The sequence below is a fragment of the Labrus bergylta genome, chromosome 21 (genome assembly GCF_963930695.1).
Source record: "Labrus bergylta chromosome 21, fLabBer1.1, whole genome shotgun sequence".
NCBI lineage: Eukaryota > Metazoa > Chordata > Actinopteri > Labriformes > Labridae > Labrus > Labrus bergylta.
In genome coordinates this window covers 10,041,449-10,066,116 of record NC_089215.1, presented here as the reverse complement: position 1 = coordinate 10,066,116, position 24,668 = coordinate 10,041,449, and the positions used below count along the sequence as shown (strand labels likewise).

The 24,668-nt window shown below is 37.9% G+C and overlaps 1 protein-coding gene across 2 annotated transcripts in view; it reads right to left on the bottom strand.

Moving 5' to 3' along the window:
* The window catches only part of LOC110002631 (zinc finger protein 385C), a 69,185-nt gene that overhangs the window by 1,446 nt on the left and 43,071 nt on the right, over positions 1-24,668 (bottom strand). For both annotated transcript variants that reach the window (XM_065949897.1, XM_020658287.3), the window contains 6 exons: positions 12,366-12,520; positions 10,669-10,776; positions 5,328-5,490; positions 2,109-2,534; positions 1,769-1,971; positions 1,480-1,578 (listed from right to left, as the gene is read on the bottom strand). In XM_065949897.1, coding sequence (XP_065805969.1) covers positions 1,480-1,578; positions 1,769-1,971; positions 2,109-2,534; positions 5,328-5,490; positions 10,669-10,776; positions 12,366-12,520 — 1,154 coding nt within the window. The remainder of the gene's footprint in view (positions 1-1,479; positions 1,579-1,768; positions 1,972-2,108; positions 2,535-5,327; positions 5,491-10,668; positions 10,777-12,365; positions 12,521-24,668) is intronic.

The following is a 24,668-nucleotide window of genomic DNA, read 5'->3' as shown; positions in this document are numbered from 1 at the left end:
GCAAGGCTAGTAGAACGTATAAGCTGAACTTAATGACTGTGGTGATTGATCGATTGATATCTTTATTTGAACATGACTGATTCAATGATGATTGAAAAATAAATGACAAGAGCAATAAAAAATATGAAAAATTAATCCTAACCAACAATATCAGTTACCAAATTCAAAACAAAAACAAACTGTACATGTTTTAAAAGGAGTAGGGGAATTTTTACAATTCTTTGTATCCAACCTTTAACAACTATAACACAAATATCACCCCAGTGTCAATAGGAGAGAAGATACATAAATATATATATCTAACTCGCTATCACAATCTCTCCCCCTTCCTGAACCTATTAAAAATATGTTCTTTGCAAAATGTTTTGAGCAGAATCAAGTTTGTGCTTTATTTGAGTTCAATGTTTAAACTGTACCACACATCCATCCCACAGACTGTTGTACACTTACTCTTCATTATTTTTGGAACACCGAGTGTTGCTCAGAGTTTATTTCTAATGTCAGCATGCTAACATGCTCATATGTAACTGCTAACATAATGATGTTTAGCAGGTGTAATGTTAACCATTTCACCACAAAGTTAAGATTGTGATCACTAGATAAAGAGGATACCCAAATTCATTAGGATTCATTGTTAGGAAGGCATTATAGTCTGTAGAGAATTGCATGGTCTTCAACATGATAGACATTGAGATTTGTAGTCTAGACCAAAGTGGCTTGCATGTCACATTCACCCTTTCACACCATATTAACACACTGATGGCTGCTTTGTAAAGTGTCCATCAGTCTTAAAGTCCCCATTAAATTAAAATAAATGTTCCCGGTTTAAATACAGCGACCCTTAATTATATTTTCACTTATTGGTCGAGTTTATTTCAATTAAGCATTATCTAAGTATGTTTAACATCGATATAAAAGTATTTTCTCTTCATGTAAAATTTTTCAAATGTCTGATGAATCATCCTGTACTCGTGGTATTTAATTGTTGGACCGATTGATCAGTCCAATCAAATTCATCCCAATGTTTTTTTCCACCTTCTATCTTGTGATTGGTTCTAACCAGTTTCAGTTGGAAATACCTCAGGACAGTTAGATAATCTAACTCGAAGATCCATTTCATGGGGACTTAAATTAATCCCATACATACACATTCTCACCATTGACGCAGGAGCGAGAGCAATTTGAGGGTCAGTCTCCCAAGGACACTTCAACATGTGACTGCAGGAGCAGGGGATCCAACCAAAACTTATACATATAACTGACTCTACCTCTGATCAGCAACCACCTATCAACAACTTGGAAGCCACCAGATATGTAAATTGTTGACTGGTGTCATGCAGAGCTTTCCACTCTTATCTATTGAGTATACATAACCTTTTTTTTTGCATTGTGTATGTTCTTTGATGACCATATGGAATATGGAAAGAACTAAAAGCAGTCATAGGTGTGTGTTAGTGTTTGTGTTAGAGCAACTCTTACCGCTAAGATAGCACTTGGCTGTAGTTTGTTATAGGGGGGGAACTTCACCTTGACAGGCTTCCCAGCCAAACGCTCTTTGTGTCTCCTGCTGCTCATGTGCTGAAAAAGGACCCAGAAGTACAAAGCTGTGATTCAGTCTGACAAACAACAAGAGTGCTTACAAAATGGGTAGTTTTACTTTTAGAATAGAAAAGCTTAGTCATTTCAGATTTTTTATTTTTTAAGTACAGGGTGCATTATACAGTAGTAAAATTAGTTGTATTTATAACATCTGGAAACATCCATATACCTGCTTCAGCTGTGTCTCTGAGTTGACAGACACCTGGCACATTTCACAGTGGAAAGGCTGGCTGGATACACTCATAACCGCTCTGGTCTTTGTGCCCATTCGCTGCTTTATTCGACAGTTGGGCCTGGGCGATGATGTCATCCTAACCCTGCGATGTGACTGGCTGCTGTTATGACCATCAAGCATCTGTTTGTGTTTAGAGCCTAAATAAAGAGGATGCCAAATGTTAAAAAAGATGTTAGAAATCAAAATGGTTGTTAAAATGTCATGTCAAATTCATCTACGAAATATCCAAAAGCAATTGTCTAATGACTAAGCTAAGTAGTATCGTAGTATTCACCACTACAGTGAGCCTCCAACTGGGAGCTGGAATTGACCGTCACTTTGCATGTGGGACAGTGGAGATGTTGTCTTTTGTTGCTCTTGGCCTCCATTTCCTCTTCCGCCTTAACCTCTTCCAGCTTAACCTCTTCCAGCTTAACCTCTTCCAGCTTAACCTCTTCAACCTCGTCCTCCTCACCTCCTGTGGAGCCACCCAGAGGGTCTGAGGGAGATGCTGAAATGGTGGCTGGGCTGCAGCCCTCCATGGGAGCAGTGTCTGAAGGTGTATCAGGAGATTGAGGACTAGAGGAGACTGGCGGGGACGGTGGAGGAGAGTGAGGCAAGGAAGGGTCTGCGGATGACGGCTGTGAGGAAGGTATGGATGCTGTTGGGTTCTCCTTGGCATTTTCTGGTTGCTGCTGTGCAAGTTGGGTATTAACTGGGCCTGTGGACATATGCAGATATATGGAGGTTGTGCCATGAGTCAATAAACATTTTGATTTTACACACATTTTTAATAAGTGTTTAGCAGACAAGATGTGGAAACAACAATATGAATGAGTTGACTAGTTGGAAAAGTTAAATGTTAAGTTTTTTTTGAAACATTGGGGGAAGTTGTAATTTTATTTTTCATAATATTGTTTAGTTGGCCTTTATTGATAGGACAGCTGAAGAGAGACAAAAGATGTGCGGAGGAAAGAGTAAAAGAGACATGCATCAGAGAGGGCTGAGGCTGGGAGTCTTTTTAAATTGATATAGTAAACTGTTTGTTATGATTTGTTTGTTTAGACATAAACCAGAAACTGACATTTGTTTTGAAGCACATTTGTAGGCACCTGATTCATATATGTCCAGTCTTCACTCTTATATTCTCTTATATCTCTGTTTTTGGTCCACCAACCCTAGAGAAAGATTTATTGCGCTTAGGCTGCTAAATTCTCTACAGATTCAAACCTTTTCTTGTCCCTCTTTGTTTTAGTAGAGTATTTCCATTGATACTGCACCTTGATGTGGAATAAAATGTAAACAATCAAGTAGTACGAGTTGATTAGAAATGTTGCACACCTGTAAAACTGAAACATTAGCAGAATGGAGCTAAAAGGGCTATAGGGCTGAGGAGTGCTGCTATGGTGGTATTTTCACTATAAGCAGCACCATTGACATACATGAAGCCATGAAAACTGTGTACTTAGTATATAAATATACACATCATAGCTGCTTTAATTTTTTGTTATTGTGATTCAAGTGGTTTTGTATTTCTCTGTTGTAATCTTTTGTATGTGTATGTGCTGTTCTAGATGACACAATACTCTGTACACAGATTTATGTCAAGTGTTGATTTTAAGTAAAAATGTAAAATATTCTGCTAAAAGTTTAGTTAGGCTGAAACAAAAAGGAGCAAGACACAGCTTTAGTAATCGACAGTAGACATATTTTTCACCACCACAAAGCTTGAGTACTACATACTTAAAGCACAATCAATTTTTCTTGACTTGTGCTTTTCTTCTTGGTTAAATTATACCAAAAAACATGTTATTATACTCTCTTATCCTCATCCACATTTATTTTGTTCTCTCTCATCCATCTTCAATTTTAGCATCTTTCCCTTGTTTTTCTTGCCATCTCAATCCTTCTTCCTTTGTCTCTGTGTCCTTTGTTCTTTTTTTTTTATGTTGAAGCTCCCTCTGTCGCCATCAATCAACAACCATGGTAACCACTGAATGTAAAAGGCTTATCATTGTGTGGTTAGAGGGATATTGATAGCTGGAAGAAGATTGTAGGGGAGGATCAATTGGAAAAGGGAAAGCTAGTCAGAGTATAGAAAGGAAGATTTTAAGTCAGGCACAATGAAAAGCTGACAAATAACCGGAAGAGTAGACACAGCACTTTTATAAACCAATTTGTGCAGACAAACTTGTGACAAACCATTAGCTATAACAATAAGAATATCCAAAAAGTGTCCAGGCCTGTAGCTACAAGTAAGCACTCTTACCATGTCAGTATTTTGTCTTTAATAAGCAGTATTTAACAAACTAAACTGCAGTTTCAGACTCATTAAGGAACGTTTTCACTGTGAGCTTTCCAGGCTGATACTAAAACGATTTAAGATATTATTAGTAAAAGCATCTATCTACTGAATGACAATGAGGGCATACAGCGTATCTCTATTCTTGTGCTAAAAAGTGCATAATTACATTGTAAACAAAAGGGATAGATGAGGTGCTGTTTTCTGTTTATTTCAAATTCCACACGTTCATTCAAAACACCCACACCAAGTTCTTAGCTGCATCATCGTCTTGAAATGAACTTTGTTGCATCTCTTCTTACAAACTACCAACTAAACAACTCTTGAACTTCTTTTTTTTAACACATGGTTTAACTTTAAAGGTGATGCTATTTGGAAAAAAACTGAAATAGAAAGCTAATTGGAACTAAAAAAAAATCTGATAAGCTAATGCAAATGAGGAAGTCGGTGTTTTAAACAAAAACGTTTTCTGGTTCCAACTTTTCATATTGCATCCTTAAGGCAATGTCTGAATTTTCAACTGTTGGTCCGACCTAAGAAGACATTTGATGTCGACTAAGAACAGATAATTTAAAACTTGAACTCTTGATGATAGCCAATTAAGTCAGTTAACTACACACATGTAAATTCCCTACATCCCTGATATGAACCTAATTTTGCAATGTCAAGGTTTCGCTCACAATTCTATATACATATACTGCTCTTCCACGACTGTAAACATTAACATGAGCCCGGCTTTTCTCGACTCAAACTCTCCACTCTTAATCAAATGCTGTTTTTGTTTCTTTTGTCATTAAAGCATAAACATACGCCTGCCTAGTATTACTGTCCTTTTTGTAAATTGGCTTCAAACTTTGACAAATCCTACAGCAAAGTGGTAACATATCTCATAGTTTGATCAAGAAACTGTAAATAGTAGTTCTATATTGAGCCACTGACTCATTTCCATCTAAATCAAGGAACTACAGCATATAAAAGGCACTTCATGCATCTTTAGATGGTCTTTGAAGTGATGCTCATCTTGCAAAACGTCTCAGCTTGATTGGGATAATTATCTATCTGACAGAGCCAATGATAGCAGGACAGGTAATAGCAGGTAATTAACCAGCTGAGTGGCAGCTAGCAAGCCCAGTGCTTACGTCATTGCAATTAACACTAATTACATGGGGGATGGAAAGAGATGGGTGCCTTTAAAAAAAGAAAGATTTGTACCTGTTTTGTCTATCAAATTAGATTCTGTGGGTATCGCCCCCCGCTCTCTGTCTTTTCCTGTTTCACTTGGACTGTATCCGTTCTTCTTTCTGTTCCTTTGCGTCTCCAGGGCCTTCAGCTTGCGAGTGTGTTTGTGACCTTTGTAGTGGGCCTCTGCTTGGTTCTGATCATGACACATACGCACGTACACCCACAAACACACAGAAATATGCAAACATGAGCAAAGTCAGTATACAGTACAGAATCACTGACTTGATGAAATGTAGCAGCATGAAATCAGTAAACCATAACGTTTCCATCTGTTCCATCGCTCTGGCTTCACATGCTTCCAGGGAGTCATCATGCTATTGAACATTTGACTCGGAGGAAGAGTCACATCTCTATTTTGATTATCATCTTCGTCATGGTTATGAATAAATGAGCCTCACAAGGACTCTTGGTATTGCATGACTTACCTTTTAGCTCATTGACTCATCGTTGCCCTGATGTGTTCTGACACTAAATAGCCCATTCTGCAGCAGAAAATAATGACCCCTGTGCCCAGTGGCCCTGCTAGCCGTAATCTAGTACAGACTGTGCATACACTTGATCTATGAAAACTAAACAGTGACAACAGAAGATCCTCTATTACATTTTTCCTGTTTTACATTGTTCTCGAGTCGCAGCCTGTGTCTGCACACCAACATCGTGACTTAATTATATTCAAAGGCATATGATTGGCGTAACTATTGGTAGCGGTCAAAACATTTCTGGTGCTGTACTATGGAGTCAACTATTTTTTCAATGAAGTGAATTGTGTGTGTTGGGAATAACTTTAGTAGCATAGAAATTAGCCAACCCAAACAAATGAGATTTTTTTTAGGATTTTTTAAATAAGAACCGACTTTGCAGTGAAGCTTGTGCGGAGTATAATACTAGCACAGAGTCTGCTAATGTTAGCACCGCTAGTATTCATAGTACAATAGAAGGCAGCAGCCAGCTAGTCCATGATTAAGTCCAGGAGCAATTTAAGTGTCACAGATATCCCCATCAGTGACTGTTTTCCAAGCCCGGAAGATTCTGATATTTTCCCCACACACACAAAACATCCGCAGTAGGTGCTACCTCCGAGTTAAAAAGGACATCTGACTGTCACACTAAATATGTTGCTGACAAGATTCAAGCTCAAAACTGACATAAAAAGTCACGTCTCTCTGGAATAGCTTTAATGGTTTATGAATCCAAATACATTAGCTCACGGTTGTAAAAGGTCAGTTTCTTAATCTGAGTTTTGGTGTTGGATAGGTAGCGTCAGTCAGCCCACTTGTTAAAGGTGTCTGACACGCACTGGAATGGTTTTGTGCCCTCTATGAAATGTAATCCTAGTGATGCCAAAGCTTGAGTCTTCCACTTTCAAAGGAAACACACTCGTGGGACAACATACGCATACAGATTTTTTTTATATTCCAAAATGGTTTTGGAAATCTGTGGATAGTTGCATTTTAGCTGTACAGAAGAAGATCTGTTCTCAGCAAGAAAAGATGACCCCAAAACAGCTGAACCAAAACCCATTTATCTGAAAATCTACACATTTATATCATCATACAACAGATCAAGTCCAGATATTTCACATGTATGTTTCAACACTATCCAGCTGAAGGAAAGAGTTTGCAAAGAGTTGAGAGATATATTTTCTTCAAACTAGCACTATCTGTCTCCACAATATGCTAAAAAGCTATAGTGTTTGGCATATGACTCATTTTTGGTGTATTTGTCGCATCTTGGTGACAAATTTAAAAACTCCCTCTGCTCATTAAGATCTTAGAGGGGCTATGAAAGAACCAGAAATATTGCTGGTGACTGAGCCTTGAGTCAGAGTTTAAAAATGTGATTAAAAAAAAATCTGCCTCTTGCAAGGTCTTTTTCACAGGTGATATTTTATATTTTCATCCAGTAAAGCACAGATGTAACATATCAATGTCTCAGTTCCATTAAGTGGCAGTGTGTCAGTCATTAAAAACATTAGGACCTCGAAGCTAAAATGATTAAATTGAATTTAGCCATTCATTCCTACATAAACACTTGTGCTTCTCCTAATGTGACAGTTCAGAGTCTTTTGTCAAAATCTTGTCTCTGAAGGTGAGAAAGGTCAAATAACCTCAGCAACTTGAATAAAATATCAATAACATCAAGTGTACAGAACAAGCAGAAGGCATTAAGATTGGTCTGGACTGGTCATATTCATAAAACTTTCTTACCATCAAAAAATCCCATATAAAGTCAAAAGTATTGTCTGTATAGGCAATGTCTTATGTGGCCAATGCATCAATTCTGAAACTATTTAAAACTTGCACTTTACATCAATCTAACAGGCACAGTCTTAGAGCTGTAAATGTTAGCAAGCTCCAACATGTATTAATCCGCTACAGAAAATAGTCCCTTACAAATATTCCATGAATCTTGTGATAACATGAAAGTGCCCAATTTAGGTGAAGTTATTTAGCCTTTAAGAAAAATTAAAATTCACCCAACATTTGTGACAAATGTTTCATTATTTTCATAGAATAAAGAATGGACTTGATGCTCAGTGCCATATTCAGTTTCAGAAAGTTTGACAAAATAAGGCATTGTTAGTTTTGTTGCCTCCATGAGATTTGTTAACAATAAAAAATGATATACAATATAACCAACCTCTTGCTTTCAGAGCACACCTTTGTTTTAACAGAAGTGTCTTTCTGTTGAAACGGCACTACTTCTGTCCATAAATCAGTATAGTGTCTGAGTTTGGAACAGTGGAACAAGATGTCTCCACATAAGGCCGTTAGATAATTTGTCTATGCTCAAATTATCCGTACAAATTCCAGGCACACATCGTACAAACGCAGCCTCTGAACTCAGTGTGCACTTGATGATCTTTTTACACAGAATGCATTGAGTGGAGGGCGACAAGTCCTGTCTCAACACTTCGCATGAAGCTAAGGCTGCTACACAAACAGAAAGGGTACCAATGTGGGTCAAAGTGTGTGTGTGTGTGTGTGATTCAGGGCTGTGCAAAGGGTGAACTTGCCCTTTAGCTATGTTGAATGTCAGTGCACACAAACCATTCAGCGTGACTTTCAACTGAGTCAGAGGGATGAATCTGCTCCCATCCGCATACTACCAGAGTAGTATGAGTTCACTATGCTCCACCATAGTGACTCTAAGAGAGAATAACACTTAGAAAAGGTGTCCCAGGGCGGCAAAACAAGAATCCTCAGTTAAAGACTTCTGAAGGAGGCCGTCATGACTGACAGCTTTGTGCATTCTCACATCACTGATGTCCACGTCTTCATCCACCACAAAAAGGCAGCAAATTAGTGCACATGTGTGATCCTTCAGGCTTGAATCTCTCATGCTTTTTCAGTGAGTTTAGCAGCCTTAAAGGAATAATTTTCAAGTCTTTTCCTTTTGTATGTACACTTGACATGTATGGATTTCATTCTCACAGCCATCCATCTTTGTTTTCACAGAACAGCTTCAATTTTTCCTTTTCTTTGAGAAGTCCGAATTCAGAGCAATAAAGCATTCTACTGTTGAAGAAAAACATGTCGTTAATAACTTAAGAATTATGAAGTCTAAATCCGATTATGAGTTTTAAAATGATGAACTACTGACTGTCAATGAATTGGATGAAACAAAAAATTGAATAGTGGGCAGGTTTTTTTTTAAGCATTAAGTTGTCATTTTGGTTGTCGCCGTCTTGTTTTTTGATGATGATTAGACATATTTTCGCGGGAAATTGGACACTAATCCACTGTAAAGATGGTTATTTGAACACAGTGGATTCATCGCTTTTGGAGTTTGGCTAGTCTAAGAAGTGCAGTTTTTGGCAATTCTAGATTGGCTCCAGATAAACTCTGGAAGTTGCAGCTTAGTCCAAAACCGAAACATCTTTACAGAAAAGAATTGTAATGTAATTTTGGACGGACATGCTTGGTTCCCATTAAATGATTAATGTGATCATTAATCTATTGTAAGTGATTATGGCATACAGTCATATACCTTCATCATAGCAAAGGAAACAGCTGTCTACATAGTCAATGTTTTTTGAACATACTATAAATTATTATACTGAGGCACCTCTGTGATATAGGGATGTATAAAAACAATTAACTTGACTTAAAATTAATTTAAAATTTTTTAAGTGTTTTCATTAACTACTCATATTCACAACGACAGCCTACAATTGAATCCAATAAAACAATTTGTAATAATTGGTTGAAAACAAAATAAGTTGATGCCTCAATTGAGGACAATGGGTTTATAGTTGCTTTGAAGGAAAAGTTTAAACTGTATGTCCAAAAGGAATAAAAAGGGTTGACTGCAAAAAGGAAACCTGCTGCATACAAAACAAGTGTACAAAAACTATGAAAAAACTTGGAAGAGTCAGAACTATTCCTTTATCCAATCTTCTTCATCAAATGCAAATTCCAGCTGCTCAGTGCAGCACCCCTGTTGGGACCTGGTACCTGCCTGAAACTTGGCATCCAACTCCCATGCGTCAACCTGCACTCTCAGCTTGGCTGTGGTAACACAGAGAGGAGGAGGTGGAGGAGGAGGAGGAGGAGGTGAAGGAGGAGGAGAAAGCCTGTTAGCTAGAACACAAACTCTTGACAACAACATCACTCTATGTCTAAAAGTACAGAGCAGAAAGCGGAGGAAAAAAGACAGGGACAGATGAGGAAGTAAGGAAAAGTACATTGGCCTTCACCGGTCTCCTGCTCCCTTCAACTTTCACAATTCACACAAAGAAGAGTCATTGTCATTCAGCCAGGTTCCTCCAAACAATTTAAATGCAAATATGTATAAACCAGCTCTATAGTGGGAGCATATTGCATATGAAGAGGGAGGCGTGATAAGGAGTTGAAGCAATAGAACCAGCTGACTGGTCTCCTTTTAAAAACAGGTTGGTTAATAAAAAAGTAGGCCGAAGACAGATACAGTGTGGATTGAATAAAGGCCTGCTTCAGGATGCATAACCTATCAGATATGTTGTAAATATGTGGAAAATGTAATGCAAAACATAATCAATAGATGAGACTTTTTTAGTTTTAAAGTTTAAACGTTGTTAAAAAAAAAAGCTGTGCTCAGCAAACTTCAACAGGGTCAGAGTCCCTTATGGGATGGGATTTAACTAATGACTACACCCGCCAGAAAACAGCTGAGTGGGTTTTTTCCCCCACCTTCCTGAAGCCTTCTGAAGAGCTTTTCTTCGTCCAGTTTACCACTAAGCACAAAAAAGATCTCAAGGTAAGAAACCTCAACTTCTTTTTTTTTCATCTATATCAAAGAATAGATTGAGAAGAATGAGTGTGTGACTTACAGTGGAGTTGAAGCGCAGGTGGCAGATGTTACAGGAGATGATCGGTTTCTTTTTGGGTGGAGCCATGCCAAAGGTGTGGTTGATCACTGCCTTCTGAACTGGGTCCATCTAAAACGTGGAGAAGAATATGATCAGGGCGATGTGGACAAAGACTTTTGGTTTCAGAGCGGCGGGCAAAATAATTATTTTATAGTAAGTATATCCTACACTGACACAAATGCCATAACAATGCCAAAAGTACTGATGTAGACCTGTTTCCATGTGTTTGTTTTATTTATAAAAACATAAGAAATGATATGCATATGTATCCTGTATTCAAAAGAATATCTGCCAAAAATCACGACAACAACGATGATGATGAGGAGGTGGTAAAGGGAGGTTTGTGGTTGACATTTAGATGGTGTATGTCAAAAACAACAAAAAATCTGGCATTTCAGAGACCACTTAAGTAAAATAAAAAGGTTTTTAGGAATTACATTTGTTTTCTTTAACATTCTGAAGAAATTAGTCAAGCTTTGTAAGCTCTGTGAAAAGAAAATACCTCAAATGTCACTTTATAAATCCTGTGTTTCCTTTTTCTGTTCAGACTTTGAATGTCTACAGTGCAGCTGTGTGAGTGGACGCTTATTTTTAGCACCAAGTGTCAGACAGGAATCTCTTCCAGCCTTCATGCCTGACACATTTAACACGTTCCTCTGACTTGTCTCATTAAGGGTTAAAGCTAAATGTAGACAATGACAGTCTGATGCTTCTTTGTTCAGTGCCAGGGTTTGTTCATGCGATTGTCTTTTTATTAGAGAGAGATATGTTACATCAGGGATCTCTCAAATATTTTTAATTACTAAATAAAACCCTTATAGAGCCTGCTGATGGAGTCTTGATACAGTATTGACATTTTCTGCTAAACAAGTATAGAATTCCCGCATGATTAACCTCTGAAAAATTCCTGCGGGCCTCATCCCTAGTTGATATTTGCTATTTGCAGAGAACACAAGCAATCAATGGGTTTCTTCAATATTTCAATTAAAACTACATGCAAAGAACACATTCATTCAGTCTTTGTCGATATATAAACCTGTTGGTGTTTTCTCGTAGCTGCATCAATTCAATCAGTGCAAACAATGGAGGCCTTTTGGTGTGTAAACAAAAAGGATTTCTCATTTTTAATTATATGTTGTTGATCAGATTGCATGAAGGGCTTCATTTATACAATACCACATAACAACAGATAGATACACATCGATACAATGGTTTCCAGTACAATTTTTGTTTTTACAACGAGTACGTTTTTAAAAATCTTTTTGTTTTAATATTCTTCTTGCTTTTACCAACCCATTATTGTCTTTTGGGATTTTATAATTTTAAAAAAACCCAGATCATTTTTCATCAACCATGTAATGCATTGTAACATTGTTGAAAAGACAGTAGATTGGTCTGTTATTTTTTTTTCCTTTGGAATGAATTGATTTGAAGCCATTACACGCAGCATGCGATGCATAAAATTACGTCTAACTGGACTAAAACAAATACACTCGAGTGTGAGCATTAAGTTGAATATTAAGTTTAAGGTTGAGCACAGGATCAAAATTATTGAAAATTTCGGCCCGTATTTTCCTAAAAACAAGTGATCCTGTATCCTTTTTATTGCCCAATACATCCTCATGTGTGTATACGAGAAAAGTTACACAGCTTCTTACCATGTTGAAATTTGGGAAGATGCTGAGCGGCGAGGAGCTGTTCACCCTGAGCGGTAGGAAATGCTCTAGCTGGGCGCGAGTCTGCGGCTGGAGGGGTCGACCCGGCAGAGGCAGTGAGCCCAGGAGAGGGTGGACCTGGTTCTGGGAGAGGGCACCTGCAGTATGGGAGGATCACATTTGAGAAAACACATCAGAGTTTTCTTCCACTCCTCTTTCATCTGGTTGAGATTCTCTATTTTTAACGGCTCTATGGATGCACACAGAGACAGAACAGAAATGTCATCCGTTTTCATTTGAGGCCGCCAAAACCGCACATCATTAAACACCCAAGAATAAAGACCAAGTTTAGCATCAATAGATGTTTCCCACAGTGAATGATGAACTCAGTAAAGCTTAAACCATTTCAATTATAGCAGCGGATAAAAGATGAGAGGCTTTGTGTGGCCTTTTCCGGCTTTACAAGTCCATAGTTTATCTTGACAAATGTCTCTGGCCTTTTAATGAAGCACCAGTGTGTGTAATTGTGTGGTTTTGTTCTTGCTCTGATTCTTCAAATTGTCAATATAAATAGAAAATCATTTCCGGGAGGTTTGGAGGCCTGAGTCTTTATTAATTTTCTTACCAGTACAGTTTTGCTCTTTAACCTTCTTCCACATGATCCTCATCTCATCATGCTTTAGCTTTGTTGTCCTTAAATCCCTCTGACTGCTCATGCTTTAAAGAGCAGCACGGTACACTGACCTTTCGTCTCTACCAGAGTAAACAATGCGTTTATTTTCAAATGCACAATTTCTTACAGAAGCATGGTGATTACAGACTGTTTGTAATGCCTTCATATGCTGAATGTCCTGAGGTTTGATAGGGGAAAAGGTCATGTGTAAATAACAGAAAACACATTGGATCTTGATTTATGCTCTATGCAAATGTTGTGTTGCTTTCACCTATAAGCTTTGTTTGTGTTTTAAAATAAACTAAAATTGAGGATTTACTTTTTAGATTCATGGCCTTCCTTTAGAAATCCATTAGATCCATTAGATGGCCTTTTTAAAGTAAGAATACAGATATTTAAACTGTAAAGTTAAGGTTTATTTATACAGTATGAAAATTGTACCAGTATGGTATACACTCTTACTCTATTTCTGTGCATCAATGTGTACATATAACAAAGACCAAAGATTTGGAAAGAAGGTTCAAAGTTATTCTCAATAGTGATCTATTTAATTCACATAAAGCACCGTGCAATACCAGTATGGATCTTATCTGCCTATAGAGTTGGGATAACAAAGTCCAGTACATCTGTCTTTCTAACTAAATCAGTAGTATATGACTGCAAATCTTGCTGGTTGAAAGGCTGACTTGATAAGAAGAAAAAAGGACACTGAAAGTTTCCTGAAAAATGAACTGCTCGTGTTTGGGGAAAAGAATTGGATAAAAATATCTTTTGTGGGATGAAAAAGCAGGCCTGTTGCATATATCTATTATATACGTACCCAATACGATCTATGTGTTTTCCTTCTATTTTAGAATCAGAGCTTTACTTAGCATGGGTTCCAATTTGTGGTTATTGAGCGTGGAGGGGAGGTTTGGCCGCGGTGTGATGGAAAATGCCAAGAGAAGTTTGATGAGACAGCTGAAAGGAGTGTTGACTGCTCGGAGAAACTTTCTGCACTGCATGAAATCGAGTGAAGAAGCCACAAGTACAAATAGACCAGATGACGAATGCAGGATGATGAGCGATGATTCATTCAATTCAGATTTAGAAAAGGTCTGTTATGATATGAATGTTCTATTCTTTCTGATAATTTAATGTCTTTAGATTTAAAGAGAAAACAATTCATACTGAGAAACAAGTGCTATAATCTGAGTTATAAAGAAATGAAAATATAATCATAACATAGATGGTCCTAAAGTGATTATGGAGATTCAGGACATTTTTTCTCTTCATGCTGTAGAGAGCAAAAACAGTCAGTTTTAACATTAAAGACGGGATGTTATTTTATAACACTGAAAAACACAGACAAGAAAGCAATTTTACTTTTTCTGCCTCTTTCACCTCTGTATTCCAGGTTTTCTCTCTGGGGGAAGAGGCAGGGTTTGGAGGTCTTTGAGCATTAGCATGTTTTAATACAGCCTCTTAAAGCTTGGACTGAGGGAGACACATGGGAGGAGAAAGTCAAAACAACCCTTTCAAATTCAAAACATGCTCAAAGAAATGTAAAGAAAACGGTTGAGGGGATATTTAATACAGGGATATGATTTTAGGAGTTATAAAAAAATGGTTGGAGGGATTAAAGATGCAGGTAAACAGATGTGTACATCAACTGAAAGAGCAGCAGCAGCAGCAGCAGTGAATTTAAAGCACCACAGCATGTTTTTCTTTTCATGTTTTCTTAAAGCAATACAAATGCCTCAAGCTTCTTTTTTTACTGGCAGTGAACATGGCGGAAAGAGATAAGCCTTTTTTAAATATGAATCAACGTAATCTAAAGAGATTCTTTTTGTTTTAGTTTGGAACAAGACAAACATGCTACGCAGCTCTGTGAGAGGCTTTGAACTAAATGCAAACCTGCTCAGTTAAATCTGTTCATGTTTTTTTTTAACTGTATATCATTTACATCATGACTTAAAACCTTCAAATGAATTTCCCAACAGCAACAAAGCCATCCCTTTTAATTTGAAACAAAGTGTGACAGAAATAGGGAAACCAATATAAAGAGATGTGTGAGTAACAATAACATCACAATGATACAAACTTCTAATGTTCTAGTGCAAGAACAACAAAATTAGGACTTATAAAATAACAGTTTTGATAGTATATCTTCACAAAGAAAATGCTAACAAGCTAATATTTAGCATCTATTAGGTGTACCATATGTACATGGTACACATGCCTACTAAGCGTGCTAATATTCTATAATTAGCACTAAAGACACATCACAATCTGGTGTGACGGGAATGTAAATCATTCTGTAGAAATTGTTAGACAATTCAAACTGGTGAACAAACTCCATGTATTATACATTTTTGAAATCATATGACCACTTAAAGCGATCTTAAACAGCGAGACAGAATTCCCACTTTTGTACACATTCACACGCTGATAGCAGAGGCTGCTGTGAAAAGTGCCAAGCTTAAGTAATAACAGTGTTAAAAAAACAACAGAATTCAGAAGCAAATTCATAATCAATGGTTATGCCTTCAGGTGGCCAGTGTACTGCTTAGATCACTCAAGCATGTTAAGTCAAGGTAAAATAAAAGTTAGAATTCACCCTGAGGAAAACATAACCTGTATGCACTGTATTATGAGTTTTCTTATCCACTATTTGTTGAGGTATTTTAGTCTGGACCAAAGTGGACGCTGGACTCATACCAACTGTCATTTCATTTGCTGGAGGCCCCTTTAAAAACTCTGAATCCTTTAAATAATTATTTTTTGATCTGGTGGTTGAACAGATGAAAAACTAAAATACTTCCTTTCACCGTTTCAATAAACTCCCCAACCAAATAAAAACCAAGAACTCCAGTGTTGGATTAACCTCATACTGGCACTACCACACAATCTCTGACAAGAGAGACATTGAAATGAACAAACTGAAACTGCAAGTCTGAAAAACTGAAGACAAAACACCAAAAATTATAAAGGAAATGGGCAGTTATATTTCTTTGTATGTGACCAGGAATAGAAGCAAAAACACCACAGTCAAAATACAGAGAGGGGAAAAACAAACCAGGAAACAAGTTTTTCAACAGCATGTCATTTTATCAAGGAAACACTAAGGAGAGCCTATTGAAAAACTTTACTACAAGACTCCCAAAATGGGAATGAGCCAATAATAAAATAAACAGAAAATCAACTAATGAGGCTAAGTTGTGACATTCATCTCTTGATAATATGCATCACAGTATTTGTTGCCATAACACTGTAGCACTGATTAATCTGTTTACATTGATTTACAGTCACTTAAGCAAACCATGTGCTATGTAGATTAGAATTTGGAATGAGAGCAGGGATTCAAGCTGATTATCATGATGTTTATTTTAGCCTGCATGTGTAATGTGAGCACTGCAGACCTCCCTGGAGAACACATGAAAGATATGTTTACTGATTTGATTTAGTTTGTAATGAATTCCAATTTCATTTAAATTCTCCTCCAGGATGGTTTATGTACCTCTGACTTCAATGAAGTGCATCCGATTGCATTACACTGAATAAAGAGTAAATGACATGGTAGTGAGAGATGACAAAAAGTGAAAGATAGACGGAGAGAGACGACTACACGCTGATGAAAGACTGTTTTTTCTTCCTCTGCTAGGCCGATGGCTGATGTTCTTAATCTGCCTGTCAGTCTGACTTTTGGGGACATTGATTCCCTCTCCTACACAAATCTGAAATTGATCTCATTAATCTCCAACACATGTATTCACAAAACACAGCAGGGCAAGACGTTTAATTAACTGCAGTATGAGCTGAGCAATCTTGAAAGGGCCATCATGTGAGAGAATCTGTGCAATTTTGGGCAAGAAAAGGGACATTTGTCCGACAGAGCTTTGCCTTCAAGTGACTTGTCTGGTTTGTGTTCAAGAAAGTGTCACATAGACGGACTCAACTTGTGGTTAAATTTGTTTCATACAATCAGGCTGGGAATGTGCTAAGCAGCAGGACTTGATTAGTTTTTAAAAATAGTCCCTCATCCCTTCAGATCTTCATGAACTCAAAGTCATTGACTCAATTACCCTATAGCCTTAAAAAAGGAATCAGACTTTAGATAACCCTTAAAAAAATATTTTTGTTTCCAGTAAAAATATTTTGTCATGACTGCTTTGTTATTTTTCACATCTGCTTTTCAATTGAGCATAGACATTTGATGTATTCAAATTGTGGCTTCAGTCCCACCTCTTGAAATATCACTGGAAAATGTTTTTCAAACTGCATATCGTTGATGTCTTTCAGAGACCATAAGCCAACATTTTCTTTTAGTCTGACCATAAAAACAAGATTTTGTCCAGCAGGTGACTTTCTTTACCATTTATCTGCAGTTAAGTGTACAAGCTTGTCAGCATTAAACTGATGATACACATCCTCTTCTGATATCACTGCCTGCCACGCTATTTTCAAATGAGCTCATGTTAGTCAACAGGGCTGATATCGGCAGATATGATCAACCGATATATTGATGCATCCCTAAAACATTTGATAGCTTGGTCCCATCAAACAATTTTTGAAACACTGAAGCAACTGTTATCCCTCTACACCTCTACTCTGGTGGTACTGTGGTTTGTGTCAGTAGTCAGCCAGGTGGTCCTTTTGCATGAAGAGGAGGAGATACGATGAACCCCCAGGTGAGGGAGCTAGTATGTTTTTTTGGATGTATTTCGTGCTTGCTAGTTAGGCTCTAAGCATACTAGAAACATAGAGTATTTGAATGGCTTTATTAATTAATTAACTGTAATACAAATTGAATGTTCTATATCGAGACAGTTAAATGATCAATAAATCAAGTTCATTCATAAATCATCATCAAGCAATTTAAGCAAATGTTAGCTCCATAAATATTTTCATGACTTGTGTGACCAAGTATAATGGTTAAGTATATTTAATATATAGGATGTTAAAGGAAGAATGTTTGATATTTTACACATAAATATAGCAGAAATAAAGATTTCCTGTCTCTGAGTCATGACTGTCCACAATGAGTGAGAAGCGAGAGTCCCGCAGGCTTTGTTGTTGTCGGAGTCGTGTTTACATCATGTTTACATGACCGCCTTGCGTATAAAGATGTTTCATTAAAGGACTAGAGAAATGAAGAATAACACAGCCTACTCAGTGCTTTTTTGGATGTGACGTATGTGTCTTTACATCACGGTCATTCTGTGTCAATTTCTATACAATGTGAAGCTATTAGTAAACCATAGTGTGCTTACATTAGCCTGCTATAACACAACAATGCTGACCACAGGCAATTGCAGCTCGAGCAAAGGAAAATTGTGTCCGCTGTATGCACTTAATGGTGGTAAGTTATGGTACGTTCTAATTGATAAAACTTCTGTGTGAACCCGAGTGAAGAGGGGTTGGAGGTGTCGCCAAACAGCAGTTCGTTTTGGTTTAATGCTGGGGCTCAAGGGCGACATCTACTGGATCAAAAAGTCGCACAGTCTTCCTTTAAAGAAATAAAAGAAGCAGGGGGCCACATGCTATATGCTTGGCTAAAAAACATTGCCTGTTCATGTTAATGATAAAGAACATTTGTGTGTAATGTATAATGGACTTCCGTAGTTTGTCCAACAGTTATGAGTATAGTTTATATTATGTAGATATGCATGCTATTGATATAGGTAGAGCAGAGGATTTAGCAAAGGGATATACAGCAGGAGGTTGTTTCCTTCTTTCTTTTGACTTTTCGTGCCGTTTCCAGCTGGATAATCTGTTCTCATTCTTTCCCTATGCTGGAGGACAGCTTCCTTGTGGCGGCTAGGAGTGTAGGTCATAGCAGTTAACCTTCCCTTTTGAGAAGGGATAGAAGATTATGAGCTGCAGAAATTAAAGCACCCTGCAAAAACAGGAAGAAAAGCTTAATCTTTATTATTTCCAGGATTAGTCTCTGGGTGATTCAACATCACAGCAATCGTAGACGGGGAGAAAATGGCATCTTCATGAAGGATGGGGGGGGGGGAGGGGGCTGGGGCTTCACAGCGGCAAATTTAGAGTCTGAGCATTGGAGGAAAAGCTGCGTTAGCTTCTTTCATTTGCCAGAATCATCTGTTTAGCTCTCTGTCTTCAGTCAGAAACGACACGGTGGTGTGGAGGCATCTTCTCCTTTCTGACACTGAACATCGTGAATGCTCGGAGAGTAAACAAAAAGGAGGTAATGCCACTGAAAAGGCTATTCAAAAAATAATGATTACAACTTCCTTTAAGATTTCCAGCTTTGGAAAGGCTCCATTGTTCCAGGCTCACGTTGACTTACAGCTTACTTTGATTTTTGGAAACCATAAAACCTGTGACGTGATCAATAAGTATTTGGTGTTGACATCAGGGAATCTGCACATAATCAATCTGAATCTAGGCTTACAGTCAGAGACAATTCAACAATTTTAAGTACTCAAGTAATGCCCCTAAAACCTTCATATTTACAGGATATTTTATTTTACAACGTGTTAATACTTTAGATTAATCAAATTTGAGTTGAGGAGTGGAATATCACATTACTTTCAATCATAATGTATTAAGTATAACCACAAATAGCATCAAGAAACATGACATTAACAAAACTGCTCACTAAGACTGAATCTGATTCTGTGAAGATGCTGCCATCAATGATGAATAAAAAAAAATCAGCAGTTTTTAACTTAGCTTTACTTAGCCAACTCAACATGACATCGCAACAACAATATTTACCTTGGCTTAAAAACAGAAAAGCCTACTCCCTCTTTCTTTAACTAACAGTCATCTTTCTATTTGAAAGAGTAGCACTAGGTCATAACAAACAGTTTAATCTAACAGGCCCATTGTAGCACTAAATGAGGAACGGAAATGCCGAAAAGCGTCTCTAGTTTTTGCTGTTAAGCCTGCAAAACGCATTGTGAAATGATGAAAATTGAATGGCATGTTTTTCACTCTATAAAAGCATGAAGCACACAGCTCTCTGAGTCATAAAACAGAAGTGGTTAGTGCACTATGCTTTTGCAGGAATGATGATGCCATTGCTTACACAACAGGTAGAAAAGCAGGCATTTATGATGAGCTCTGGAGGATGAATTAGCATCCATTAAAACTTCCATTGACAGCTCTGCTTAGCTCCCTCCGCTGGAAACAAAACGGTGGAGTGAAAGCCTAATTTCCATGATGGCTTAAAATGCTGCCCCCGTCTTGCTCTGTAGGGTCTTTTAATAAATCATCTTTATTGTGACAAAGAACATTTAGGCCACTAGTGGTTGCCAATAGGCAAAGTCTCCTTCTGGCTGTCACCGTCTATTTCAACTCACACAGTCGCAGCTGGCAGAGCACACAGCTTCGTGAGAATTTCTACCTGCAGGGCAGCATCGAGCCCAGATCAGGCTCCCCGCGGTAATCTGTCCTACTTTCAACAGGAGCACTGAGGGCCCATTTTCACCACAGGGTGCAAAAACTTCTATTGGATGTGTTCAAGGTGAAATCAAGGACTTGTGTCCTCTGGTCAAAAGGGAAAATCACAGGATACTGTGAACACAATCTACAGCCGTAGTAGCGTCTACACATGGTAAATAAAATAAAAACAAGAAGAAGTCACAATATATAATATTTCTAATAACCCAGTATATTTCGCTCTTCCTCCTTCCGACTCTGTCAAAACATGTCAGCAGGTAAATTAAATAGATATCTCTTTAACCAGAATTGTATTTTGAGTTTGTTGAGACTTTCTGTTTATATCATTGTCAAAGAGTTTCAACAAGGCTTCATCTTAATACTTAGATACATCCTGGTGCTTCACAATCACCATTCATGAAACTATAACTGTGATCTTCCATTTTCATATCTTGTTTAGGATAAGGAGACTGTTGAAAACAGGTGAACACAGATCCATTTTAATTCACATGATTGACTTTCCTGCCAGTGTTTCTGACTCTGATGAGTTTTTGAACACAGCCATTAAGGATAACTAACACCCAGAGATAAGGCAGATCTGCAGGGATATGTGCATGAATGCATTATCAGTGAAGCTCAGATCAAGCAGCATTTATTGTGTTGTGTTTAATCTCTTTTACCGACCTGTCCTCTCAAAGCGTTCTGCACTTCTGTATCGAGCACACTTATAAAATAAACTGCCACCATCTGCTTGAATTGAGATAAGGCTCAGTCCAATCAGAGCGGCTGAAAGGCAGTCAGCAGATGTGCAGCACATACTTATTGATATTTAAAGCCAGTCGCAGCTTTATCCGCCCCATGAACTTGATAATTAGCAGCTTTCTGTCTCGCTGCTCCTCTGGCTGTCTGCCTGGTGGAGAGGGTTTAAAGGATCGTACATTAGCGGCTTCAGAGATGAGAATCACTGTCACGTCGCTGAGTGGTGCATCTTGAAAGATGTTTATTAAGGATACATTAAAGAAGACAAGCTAGTGTCAGCAACTTTGTAGCGGAGGTCAGAAAGAGCGTGTTGTAATGCTCTTTAAAGTTGAGCCTTTTAAGGTTCAGAAAAAGTTAGCCGAATATGTAATTCTTGGAAACAATGCAGAAAGGTTTGTCATTTGACATTTTGCTGAACTCCTCCAGCAGCTGTTCAAGCAAAGCGAAGCTAACAAGCTAAACAGTTTAGTTAGTGACCTGGTGTTAGCAGACTTTCGTACTTACAACTTAACATAAACTTACAAGTGTAAAATGTACTAGCTGCTTACATATTTTAAAATCCTTTGGCTGGTGTCTATGGTAGGCCTAACTAGTTTTTTTTAACTCTTTCCAAAAAACAAAACGAGCAAAATCGTGAGATGAGATGCAGCTGTTAGTAGGCTTTTTCTATGCTTATAGCTTAGTTTTTAACCTGTTGTTACCCTATTTTATTACTTTCAACTTATCATTAAAAATGTAAAATCAACAAACAACTGTCATATATTAACTATACTTGACTGGTAGCTTGTTGGTGACTCCCCCAATGAAGAACAATGCTACTTTCTCTGATTTCCAAAGAATCTACTTAGCTTTATCAAGTGATAAGGATGCTGATTTTATGGCTTGGTACCATCAAGTGTATAGCTAAACCCCCATTTATGAGAAACTTATTGAATCAACGACGCATTAATAAAGCTTTCTAGTATAGCCGTAACATGTTGCCGGGTTTACCCCCAGAGCTTCCAAGTGCATCAGAACAAAGCACAAATGTATTACATTGGTGCAATGCATGGATAAACATTGGCAGGAGCTCTGCAGAATCAGGCAACATTTCAGTAGCTGACATTAAGTGATCTTTAAAATATCATTTCCGATTGTGTGCGACGGCTCAAGTCCGTAGCCTGTGTAAGTGAATTAAAAAATGCCATCCAACCTAAATCTTACATATCTCACTTTGTCTCACAAAAGGATGCTTGTATCTTGACATGAATACTAACAGAGAGCACTTTCATCAGCTGTCAACATTTTTGGGAGATGTCATGTCTCCTGGCAGTTGCATATTTAAGCAGGTTTGCATTTTCTGCTTAATTTAGAAGACACATCGCCAGATTTGGAGGCACAATATTTTAATTCAAATCAGCATTTCAGCAAATACTAAAACATGAATGACTTTTGCTGACGGAGAGTGCACTTAGCATGCACGTACCTGCTGCTGTGTGTGTGCATTTAAATGCATAAATTGAAGCCAGTAAAAGCTGATCCATTTAAGAATTTCTGTAACAATTGACCTTCATCGTTTGTTGTCACTTTCGAGTTAAGTCAGGTCTCGAGAACAAAGCAAATGTCCTCAGTCAGCAGACAGTCATGTCATTTAACCAACTGGAGGTATACTGGAAGGTCAGCTTTATCCAACAATTATGCTAGCTCTTGAGCACATAGCTACAAAGGACAGGGGACAGCTCACAGCCAGCGTTTGTTAAACTATATATGTACTTAAAATGCAAACTGTGTGCTTAGACAGAATGCAAAGTGGTTTCTAGCCGCAGTTTTTCCTGCATACAAAGTCAATGGATGGAGAGCAAGTGGATGCAAATGTGCCTGTGGTAGTGTGGTTTCTGCAAAGAGGTGTTTGAGTTTTAAGTGTTAAACTTGAGTAGGATAATTGTGCACATACCAGGGCTATATAATTCTACTTTATATATCAAAGTGTTTACATATCACAGACTGGAGGACAAAGATGATTGAAGTGAAAACATGGGAAAAGTTTTCAATGGAGTTCCTGAGATAAGTAATCGAGCAACACACAAACACACGGACACTGCAGAACAAAATGTCAATTATCTGTTGCTGTGCTTTCTTTCTGAACACACTTAAATGGTTTTGTCACACTGCCATCAAATGATTTGATCCACCGATGCATCGCAGAGGGAAGCATGTTTTTTTCACAACAATTTCAATGTCTAGTCATCCCCTTACTCTTGATTGGTCGGACAGTTCTATACCGTAATCCCCCAAATCACTGCTAAATTTGTTTTGTGTAACCTCACCGTTCTGCCTCATGCCAAAACTTAACCAATAAAGGTTTTAGCCAAGAAAATAGTTCACTGTGATTTTATGGACAATTTTAACTTTGACATCACCACTCATACAGAAGTAGAAAAAGAATAAACGCTTTCAGTCACAGTTATTTGTTAAATTTTCGATGGGAACCTTTGTAATTCAATAATGAAAACACTGATCAAAACACTGATGATATTGATTGGGCACGCTGTTAAGATTTAGCTTTAAAAAATCTGATTTTCAACATGACTTGAGTGCTGCTGTTCCATTTAAAGTTTCATAGAAATGTCATAAGGTCCCAGCGACCTGTCTTGCATTTGCATCTCGACATGTTTATGAGGCTGTACATTTTTTTGCCTGATAAAACTATCCTGCTGACACACATTGCTCGTTTCTAACCTGCTCGGAAATCAATCACAAGGTGTCATAGTGCTTTTGACTGACCTCTGGAGTGATGGACAGATTTTCAGCAGTAGGGGAGGGACTGAAGTGGGCATGTACAAGGAGTCAGGGTGAAAAGGGGAATCAGGTCTGTGGTCCCTGAGTCAAATCTAATGCAGAAAATGTTTAATCAATTCCCCCTGTCCCCATTCTTGTTGGAAAATATCTAAAGTCCTTAAATGGACCCTCTTACCCACACAGATCCAGTATAGCTTTTAATTCAGGTGTGATTAATGGAAAAGTGATGAACTCTGATTCACTTGAATTATAGAAGACATAAAGAAGGTTACATTATAAGACCAGCCACTCACAGTCTGGCGACAATGGTCTGGTGTGCAGCAAATCCCTGGTTACCAAATACCTTGAGGACACATGAGCTCTTGGCAAATCCTGAATGTACTAGGAATCCATGGCATGTGTCGAAACCATTAAAATGACTTAATGTAGTTGGTCGTGGCAAGCAGCTCCATTCCCAGAATGCATTTGGAAAAAAATTGCCCTCATTTTGATGGAGGATGTGAGTCATCCTAAGCTTCTACACGCACAGCTAGAATTTTGACACGGGAAAAATAAAATAATTGAAGTAATCTTTTGTTGTGATATGATAACTTTTAGGTTCGATTTGCAACTCATACAGTTTTGCAATCCGCACTGCCTTATTTGAATGAACCACCCACCTTTGTGCTTCTCCTTGCATCTGTGCACCTTGCCCTCCCCAGTGA